This window comes from Perca flavescens, chromosome 13 (genome assembly GCF_004354835.1).
Source record: "Perca flavescens isolate YP-PL-M2 chromosome 13, PFLA_1.0, whole genome shotgun sequence".
In the NCBI taxonomy this organism is placed as follows: domain Eukaryota; kingdom Metazoa; phylum Chordata; class Actinopteri; order Perciformes; family Percidae; genus Perca; species Perca flavescens.
In genome coordinates, this window is record NC_041343.1 from 7,249,840 (window position 1) to 7,260,570 (window position 10,731).

General features: G+C 41.4%; 1 protein-coding gene across 2 annotated transcripts; it reads left to right on the top strand.

Annotated features, from left to right (window-relative positions):
- Positions 1–1,640: 1,640 nt before the first annotated feature.
- Positions 1,641–8,418, top strand: zbtb21 (zinc finger and BTB domain containing 21). 2 transcript variants are annotated; one of them, XM_028594762.1, is made up of 3 exons: positions 1,641–1,739; positions 4,002–4,143; positions 4,225–8,418. In XM_028594762.1, the coding sequence occupies exon 3, from the start codon at positions 4,227–4,229 to the stop codon at positions 7,284–7,286; it is 3,060 nt and encodes a 1,019-aa protein (XP_028450563.1). In that variant the 5' UTR covers positions 1,641–1,739; positions 4,002–4,143; positions 4,225–4,226; the 3' UTR covers positions 7,287–8,418. The 2 variants fall into 2 exon arrangements, with proteins under 2 accessions (XP_028450563.1, XP_028450562.1); XM_028594761.1 differs by lacking the exon at positions 4,002–4,143.
- Positions 8,419–10,731: the final 2,313 nt, after the last annotated feature.

Genomic DNA, 10,731 nt, shown 5'->3' on the forward strand with positions numbered 1-10,731 from the left:
GGATGGGAGAAGTCTCTAATGACTTGGTTTCCACACAGGTAACCATGGCAGTGCATGCTATGCTGCTGGCATTAACAGCCTGTATCAGCCATTAATGTCAGGGAAGAAGGAGTGAGAACTTTCCTGCCATGTTCCCCACATGCCTTCTTTCTCATTATGTGATAGAACAGCAGGATGCGTTGGCTGTCAAAGATATATTCTAAAAAAAGAACTACATCACGATTCCATTACTTTGACTCTGCGAATGTGACATGCATTCATGTTTGATGAAAGAAAATTCTACAGGTCCTCTGTATTCTTTTACATCTTTTTATGCATAATTTATTCATTCTTTGTAAATGTAGTAATTAATGTAATGGTGCTCCTTTTATAGTAATGAAGTGTGAAAATGTGCATGATTAACAATCCTTCAGTCATTAGGCAATAATGACTGGATATCCTGCTGAAGCGCTGGAGCATGTGGATGTAGAGAGACGCAGGGCTACATATTAAATACAGTTACACCACAAAAAAAAAAAAAAATAAAAAATCATCAGCTCAATAGAACATGGTTTTATGCCGTATTGTACGTTCCACTACCAGTGGCAGTGCCACATCTGATTGGGTCATGAGACTGTTGCCAGGTACTGTCCGTGACAAGACTTCCCTGGAACAGGCCTGCAGGCCAAATAAACATAGCAACAAGTCCCCACTGGATGCCAGTAATGACACAAACCTACTTCTGCGCTATAGTGACTTCCATTCAATCACAGATTTAATTGGTTTCATTGGGGTTAGGGGGGAGGGGAGATTATATGTGCACTTTATCTTTACCTATCGTTTAAACCTACCAAAGAGACACACTCCACCATTGCACACACTCTACCATAGCACCTTATCATGGTCATTGCATCACATGGTCAGTCCATACCAGACCTTAAATTGTTAACTATTTAAAGTTCTGTGTGTGATTTTTATGTATGTGAGATATATGTGTGTATGTGTGTTTGTTATGTTATGGTTATGGTCTAAGCTACTGGATGCCTAATTTCCCTCAGGATTAATAAAGTATCTATCTATCTAAGACACTGTCTTCTGTTGTTGGATACATAAAATAGGTATTAAAAATATATATATATATATATATATATATATATATATATATATATATATATATATATATATATATATATATATATATATTTATCTAAAATCAAAAGGTGGGATCTGGTTATTTGAAATGTATATGCTCACAGCGTACATGAGTTTCTTTTTTAAACTAAAATAAATAAATTCATAGATACAATCACTAGTCTCCACCCTTGGCCAGTTGACTGTAAAACATGTGACTTAACATCAAGCTAAACAGGGATACAAACTTACAATAGGCAACTTCATTTAAACTGTACTACAGAGCAGTGCTCTGGTACGATTATTTACAATATGTAGTGTCAGTTCCTTTAACAACCTTTGGCCATAATAAAAAAGAAATAAATAACGTGGCAAGAAAGACATAAAAGATGACCTACACCTTTAAATTAGCTTCAGTGTCATGTCTTCCGTTGACCCCGCCTCCTTGTCCTTTTCAGCCTATCGGAGCGCAGTGCACGTGACGAGCGTTCTTTGCGATGACCTCATCCCTGGTGTGGGATGACGTCAAATTCAAGATGGATGGAATCACGACTAGCGCGCAGAAATCTAGACAACACTGAATAAAGTCCCGGCTGTGCGGAGGAAAGACCATATTGACGACGGGCAGGGTAAGTGTAGATAGGTTACCAAACTTAACGTTGGGCCAAACTAGCAGGGAGGGGGAAACATAGTTGCTAGAGTGCTGTTAAAGAGAAGCTTTCTTTTTTTTCTTCCTTTTCCTCCCTGACGTAACTCGAAAGGGGGCTTGTGCTGCTGTAAAAGCTCGCCAGCTACAATCTATTTTGCAGCCAACAACTACGCCGTGTCAGGTCGGGTTGAGGTCGGGTTTTGAAGAAAAAAAACAAAGAAATTAAAAAAATAAAATAAAAGCCACTTCCAGCGGGAGGTAGCTCCCCACACTCCGCTCGTCTATCTGCACCGTCTCTGTTTTCATTCCGGGATTACCACGGTGGAGTCCATTGAAACGCGCTCAACTTTCCCCCCCGTCTCGATTTGACAGAACCGTTCATTTATTTTAAAACGAAACTGTCGTAGCCTCGGTTCTTTCGCCATTTACCCACACAGGATGACAAACTCGTGACTATTTTTCTGAAGTGAAAGTGGCGTTTCGGTCGGAGAAGTTATGTGTCATGAGGATTTGACGTCTCATTGTATGATCTAATGCTGAGAGAGCCTCAGTCGAGCTTCCTCATAGAAGACTGACACGACCGAATATTCTCCGTTGTTCTCTTTACGTGGATTCCCAAGTTTGGATGAAGAGGCGAGTGAATAGAATGAATAGAGCTTGAGCTTCTGCCCATCATGAGTCTATTTTAGCAAGTGTCAACATAAGTAACAAGTAACAAGCCTCCCTTCCGGTCACCATTTTCAAAATAAACGCCTCAAGGAGCAGCGTTCTTACAATAGTCTACATCCACGAGCAACGTGCGTTGTTGTGTGTATTATTTTAGTTTAGTTTTATTTTTTGTTGAAAACTGGGATTGTGAAAAATATATTTGAAGATCACTTTTAGCAGGTGAACATTGACTTGTTCTTGATAGAAAAGCCAGTGCACCTAATGTAGGCCTTTTATATAATACCAGTGCTGTGTGCCAGAGGGTGATTGATATGTACACACAATTTAATGACTTAGTGTCTTATTACTGGATAATGTGAATACACTCAGTTACCGGTTTAGTAGGTATACCTAGTTAAAACTAATGTCCAGTATTGGTTCTTTTCATTTTCACATACCAAGTATTTGGAAACGAAATATCGTTTCCTACAGCCCAAGGTGCTAACACAAAAATGCATGCATACATAAATATACACACATGCACAAAAGCAACATAGTCACAAATATATGCAAGAATAAAAACGGTGAAATTAGAATGCTGACAGTGAAATGATCTCCCAGTGTGTGGGACAGTTAACACTATGAGCAGTGTAACAGATGTTGTGGATTCTGAAACTATAGATATGAATATAAATAATGATGTCTTGGCATATGTATAATTATAAAACAATGAGAATGTCAATGGTATAAATAATGCTAATTATTTTTGGCAGGAAATAGTGCAATGGAACAAGATGTAAACGCTGTAATAACTAACTGTCTAATACACCAGCTCTGCAATAAATCAATGAAAACTTTGGGGAACCACCTCAGAACAAGATTTTCAAATGCTGGAACTGTTTAAAGGTTTTCAGGTCCAGTGCTGGGCTACACCGTCACGTAAATATGTATCACAACCCTGAAAAGCCGTATGCTTGCGACATCTGCCACAAGCGCTTCCATACCAACTTCAAAGTGTGGACTCACTGCCAAACTCAGCACGGTGTAGTACAAAACCCAGCCTCATCCTCCAGCTCCTCTGTACTGGACGACAAATTTCAAAAGAAGTTGATAGATATTGTGCGAGAGAGGGAAATAAACTAGTGACCTCAGTGGTAATTATACATGGTATAAATAGGAGGCACAGAGGTGATGATGGTATAGAGAGTGTATAAAGTGTCTATGCAGGGTAGTTATGCGATATCCATAGCAGTAGCAGATCAAAAACTTAATTAAAACCTTAATCAAAGTATGATTTATTGCAGAGCTGGTGTATTAGACAGCAGTACATCTAATTGCCACCAGGGATGGGGGAGCCATGTCTCCCTCACTCTTCGAAATCCTATTTTTGTCCTCTCCTGCTTGTATTGTTTTAGGTTGATTTTATTCTTTAAAAAAGCTCTAAGCATTCTTCTCAACTGTCCAATCCTTATAGTGGATGTTTGTTTTGCGTCTCAGGCTAAATACCGGCTGCCCTAACTTGTTGGTTGAGGTTGCTAGGGCTTAAAAAAACTAAAAATGAAGGGAATCATTGCAGACATGTTTTTTTTTTTAGATCAAAAAGACTTGACAGGATCCTGAAGTGCCGGTGCCATTCAACCGGGTGACGATCTGTTGGTCAAACTCTGCTTTATGATGAATCATGCACAAGTTGAAGGAGCAAAAATTGATTGATTGAGCTCTAATTGGCTATTATTGTATGTCTCTACACCTAATAATCACCTTTTTTGTATCTACATTCCTGCTTTAAAATGTAATCCTCTTGTCTTGTCTTTCAGCCATGGAGAGCCTAGTGCATTACAGCAATCCCTCCCATGCCCTCTCAGTGTTAGGGGTTCTCAATGAGCAGCGTCTGCGGGGCCAGATGTGTGATGTAGTCCTGGTTGTGGCAGACCAGAGGTACCAGGCCCATAAGAGTGTTCTGGCTGCCACCAGTGAGTATTTCCAGTCCCTGTTCACACGGATGGATGCAGAGTCACTGAAAGTTGTAAACCTGGACTTCTGTGAGCCTGATGCCTTTGAGATAGTTCTGAATTACATTTACTCCGCCTCGCTTTTTGTGGACAAAGGCAGCCTGGCAGCCATTCAAGAGCTGGGCTACAGCCTGGGAATCCCTTTCCTCACCAACATTGTGTCAACAAGGCCACACGCATCCTACTGTGTGTCAAGAAAAAGGCTTTCGTTCTCAGAAGGGGAGGAGAACGATGTCCAGACAAGGAGCGTCATTGTGCGTCGGGTCCGGAATGACACACCCAATCCCTCGCACTTAAATTATCAGAGAAAAACATCGGAGAGATCATCATCTCCCCACTCTATTCGAGAGTCAGCTCCGCCTCCATCAGTACACAACTCATATGAATCAGTCCGAAACTCTGACTCCATCAGCAGGAAATCATCTGAACAGAGTGAAGCTGCAGGGAGGAAGTCCACCTATCCATACACATCCATATTAAAAGGGAACTCATCCCACACCACATGTGTTAGGCCCCAGCTGACATCATCAGTGTCTTTCAGTGATGCGGAAGTGCAGCACATCAGGCTGCAGTCTGACACTGAGCAGGACACTAAACAGGAGAATGACGAGCTGGAGACCCACTATCACACCAAAGTGCCCTTTCAGGGTCGGGCCCCTGAGCCAAGCCAGACCATTGACAGGAGCGGGCCGCTCATAAAAAGCCTACTCCGAAGATCATTATCCATGGACAGCCCTGTTCCAGTCTTCTCACCCACACTGGAGCTCAAGGTGCTGCAAAATCGTGAACAGTCAGTTGTTAAAATGGCATCAAAAGCATCTGGGCCAGAAACATCTGCTCACAATGGCAATTCAAAAAGATCATCTCCGCTGGTTCTCAGGTCAAAGTACCCCAGCAGGTGCGATGAAGAAACTCAGGTAGAAAGAGAGGTCAGTGTGAAGGCTGAGCCCAGCAGTCCACTCGCTGATCCCATGGACATTGTTCGAATTACAGTTGGAGATGCATTGCCGGTCAATCTTAAAGACTTGCAAACAAATTACGACCAAGGTTCCAGGCCAGACTTCAATCCTTTCGGGAAAAGGAAGGACAACAGAAGGTACCCATTCAAGAAGAACAAAATATTTAAAGAACATACCCTCCCACTTGATGAGAAAATGTCAGAAACAGTACCTCAGAGTGCCAGCAGCGACTCCAATGAAAACTGTGGGGGACCACCTCAGAACAAGATTTTCAAATGCTGGAACTGTTTAAAGGTTTTCAGGTCCAGTGCTGGGCTACACCGTCACGTAAATATGTATCACAACCCTGAAAAGCCGTATGCTTGCGACATCTGCCACAAGCGCTTCCATACCAACTTCAAAGTGTGGACTCACTGCCAAACTCAGCACGGTGTAGTACAAAACCCAGCCTCATCCTCCAGCTCCTCTGTACTGGACGACAAATTTCAAAAGAAGTTGATAGATATTGTGCGAGAGAGGGAAATAAAGAAAGCCTTGCTATGGAAGTTAAAGAGGAATAAGCAGGGGTTGCAGTCCCCTGCACTCACCAAAAAGAGATCAAGGCCTAGCTTTATATGTCCTTACTGTGGGAAAGTATTTGTGTTCCAGTCTCAGTACAGACAGCATTTAAGGACACATCCTGCCGAAAAAGCTGACCAGGACACAGCGAACGAGCGCATCCTCTACCAGGAACAGGATGAGAACGTTCAACAGAAGAGCACAGACGCTGGTGTTTACTCCTGCCGACTTTGCAATATGAAGCTGTCTTCACTCTTCGAGCAAGGCGACCACGAGAGGGGCTGTCGGCATGCAACTGTGTGCCCCTACTGTGGCCTCCGATTCTCCAGTCCAACAGTCAAGAAGGACCACGAGGCACATTGTAAGTACAAGAAACTGACGTGCCTGGAATGCATGCGGACCTTCAAGTCCTCCTTCAGCATATGGCGCCACCAGGTGGAGGTCCACAACCAAAACATGATGACGGCTAAAGAGCAGATTCACCTGAAGCAACAAGAGAAAAGTGAAGAGGCGTCTGAAATGCTCATAGAGGAGCATTACAGTGACGAGCCTCTGGCACCCGGGAGCTCAAGAGAGATCATCACTTACAGTGACTCCTCAGGTCCACCCATGTACGATTCAGACTCCTCATCCTATGTGCCTGAGGACCTCAGCATGGGCCATCACGGCAGGCTGGTAGTGAAAGAAGAGCCGGTAGAGGAGGCTGTGAGTGAGATGGAAAACGCAGAGACGGCCAAATCTGGGCCTGAGGAAGCCGGTGTGTGGCCATGCGAGAAATGCGGGAATCTTTTCAGCTCCCGCAAAGACCTGGAACGACACCAGGAGCTGCTATGCCACATCAAACCATTCATCTGTCACATCTGCAACAAAGCCTTCAGGACCAACTTCCGCCTTTGGAGCCACTTCCAGTCTCACATGTCGACCACTAACGAACCCGGAGCCAAAGAGTTCGACAGAGCCCCCTCGCCTCTGTCTCCCTCCCCCCCCACGACCCCTCAGACCTCTGAACGTCCCTCCCCACAGGCCTCTGTGCTCAAATCCACCCAGACGGCGGCGCCAGTCGCTGCAGTTATGGCCGAGGAGTCCAGCAGCCCAGAGCCCTGTGGCTCCTCAGGAAGCAAGACGAAGAGGCCTGAACTAGAACGGCAACCCAGCAGCCACAGCCCTCTGTCAAGGTCCAACAGCATGGAGAACGCAGGTGGCCCTCAGGAATCCGACACACTCTTTTACCACGCGCCGTCTCTCTCTGCCCTGACGTTTAAGAGGCAGTACATGTGTAAACTCTGTCACAGGACCTTCAAGTCGGCCTTTAGTCTCTGGAGCCACGAGCAGAGTCATAGCCACGTGTAAGCATCAGACGAGTTACAGTAGTGCATTTCTCTCGATCGACGATACTTAATATTCGTGTAAACACACCTCATCCTACAAAAGGAAGACTTTGAATGTATAGCTTATCTGCTTGCCTCCAATGTCATATATATTAAAGTGGCCATGTTCATTAGAGGTGTAAACGTGAATGTGCAATCAAGTGCTAGATTCCTCTGTGAGACAAGATGATTCTAACTGGTTTATTTTTTTTTCCAAAATGAGCTATAAGCATTTATCTATTTTAAAGCTCTTTTAGTTGTCTACTTGTATTTACCTATCTAGGTGTTTTGAGAAAACAAGGTACAGAGTTGCACCCCTTATTACTTGTACCACTTAAGGTACAGTAACAACTAGGGTTCTACCGCATAGTTCAAAACTTCATTCATAGCGTTGAGATTCAAATTCTAAGTCAACAATCAAATGCTGCGCAAAACCCGGTATTTTTGCACAGTTGCAGATGAAGATTAGGCTATACTTGTATTATTAGTATTATAATATTTGTGGAATTAATATTCCAGTGGTGGTTTTTCGGCTTGGGTGATCCAAACATTTCCAATAACTCCAGAGCGTTGTTTCTGCCGTAGCATACTGTTGCTATAAGCCTCAGGGCGCTATATTATGAACTCATCATTATTTTATTCCCTTATTAGATAGCGTTCTGCCTACATGCATTTATGTTGATGCAACTGAAAATGTATATTCATTAAAGAAAGTTGATTTGATTGGAAAATACAAACTTTTTTAAGGTGATGATGTCACCCTTTTGTTTTAGTTGAAAAAAAAATTCCAAATTTTTACATTCGGTACAACCCTAGTAACTGTATCATTGTTTTCTCAATGTGGAAAAAGTGCTTCAGAGTTTTGGAGGCTGCGTTTGAATTAAAGAGTAGTGCTTTTTGCTTTTGTATCAGATCTATCTCTTGGTGTGAGTGACACCCTTAAGATAATAATGGTGGCCTCAACAATGTTCTCAATATGCACTTTGTTTAACAGTTTGATTCTGTTAGAGGGGGACATAGTCCAAAATGTTTGCTTGGATCCTTTCTAGGGGTGCACGATTCAGAAAATGTCACGATTCGATATTGATTTTTTTAGGCTCAAGATTCAATTCAGAATCAACTTTCGATTCAAAAACAATTCTCTATTAAAAACCGATTCACAGTATGTAAAGGTTGTTACTTTCCCCATGTGATTGCAGTAGACATACAATAAAAAAAAAATATATATATATTTTTAAATATGAACTGATTTTTTGAATTCTATGAATCGATTCTTTTGAATCGCGATTTGAATACGAAGCGATTTTGTTGCACACCCCTGATCCTTTCACTGACTGAGGTTTTAGGCTGCAGAAGTAGACGTGATAAATAGGGCCAATTCAGTAGTTTCTGTTTTGTTTCTTTATACTTAGCATTCCTTTGCATTAGTTCTCTCACATTTGAGGTCCGTATTGCCTTTGTGTCATTTTGTTTAATGGGCTGATTGACTGACGAATGAGACCTTTTAGTATAATAAAAAAAAAAGTTCTATCACAAACTGTACATCAAACACACCTCGGACACCTTGTTGTTGTTTTAGGCCTAGCATTTCAGTATGCAGCCTGGATTTATTGCTTACAGTCTTCATTCAGTTCTTTCTTTTTTTCTTCCTAACTACCAGCCCGGTGAATCCTTTTCATGTGTCTACAAATGACTGAGACAATCGTCAGTCATAGGATTTGAGAAAGTTGTGTTTTTTTTCCCACAGGTAAATGACTATAAAGCATTCTAAATGTTGCTGAAAAAAAAAAAAAACTCATTTGAAATAGGTGCTCAGGCCAGCTTACTAGTAAAAATGCTACACTAGTACTTGAACCATGTTCACTTTCTGGATTGACCGCATGTCCTTCATTACCAAAACTCTATTTCAACTTTGGCATTCTGTCTCAGTACTTCAAGGCAAACTGCAGTATAATATTGTAATTTATGGTTATACTCAAATAATAAATATGAAAATGATATTAATGGTACATAGTCCAACCGCCCCCAGTACCAACACCAGTGTGTTAATTAACCAAGCTTTACAATGCTTTGATGGCCTTATGCAACTTTGAGAATATTTTGTCGATATTATTTTACATGAAAGCACAATAGAGATTCAGATGACGTATGACTCAGGCTTTTCAAGAACAGGGGAGCATGATAAAGTAAATCTTTTATTCTATGAATGGCGAGAAAGTGTTCCTGCTTCCTAAAGGTTATTATTGCTAAAGATTGTGTTGATTGTATTCCAGTTGTTTCACAATTGTATTCTTGTACAAGTAAGTAGTTCCGCTTTGGTTTGATGGATTAGACCTTCGTCATAATTTATTACAATTGCTACAATTTGGGAGATGTTGCATTCAAAGAGTGCTCCACACAAACTATGGGAATTTGTTTTCCTCTAAATGAGCAACGTGAGCTGCATTGTGATGTTAAATTCTTTGGAGGAATTCTGTATTGATAATAGTGCTCTTAATTTCTTGTGATAAAAAAAACTTTCTGAAAGTTTCACAGAAATGGTTAGAATTGTGTACATGGAAGTGTTTGTATCCTTGATTTTGTACCAATTTTGTTAGTAAACTAAAGTTTGATCTTTTTAGTATTCCTGTGCTCTCACTGCAATAATGAATATTTGTATCAGCATTGGTTGCATTATTGTTGCTTTTTTGAAACTCGCAGCTGTTTTGTGTTTAGGTTTTTCTACAGTTTTTTGTGTTTCTTTTCTGTAATAAAGAGTAACAATGGAGTATATACAACCATTTGTGGTATTTAAATTATTCGTAACCGCGTCCCGCAGCTCATTCAAAGCTACAATCACACCTAATTTACCTACATTTGCAGGACTTTCCATAACCCTCAGTGAGCTTGTTAGATGCCGCTTAACTTTCAAATTGAATTTGAAATTGACACATTCTGGATTCACTGCACCTTGTTTATCACCAAAACTCTGTTTCGACTTTGGCATACTGTCTCAGTACTTCAAAGCAGATGTAAGAGGCCCATGCGCAGTACTGACATGATTGGAAATGTACAGGGCTGTTTAGTGATACACAAAAAGAACATTTTGGCCATGTATTCCTGAATATATAACCCTATACCTACTTTAAAAGATTAGGTTTTCAATTAAATATATGTAGTTTGTGTTGTACATAAAAAGCATTGCATTACATTCATCAGTGTGGCTGCTGAGGCAAAAAAGCTTGTTGATTAATCTACCTGTGTAACTACAGTTTGTGAAAACGGACACACACGTATCCTGTTGGCAGACAACCCTGGGCCGGCGGGATGTTTTTCAAGCTGCAGGCCACCGTGACAGTTTGTGGCTGGAAACTTGGGAGTGAACAACGGAGGTGTTTGCTTTAATTTGGGGAAAATGGCAAACTGGAAATCCTGTCCTACCCACGTGT

Bases quoted from the DNA above. Each gene is read 5' to 3' on its own strand.
- zbtb21 (XM_028594762.1), top strand. From the start codon at position 4,227: ATGGAGAGCCTAGTGCATTACAGCAATCCCTCCCATGCCCTCTCAGTG.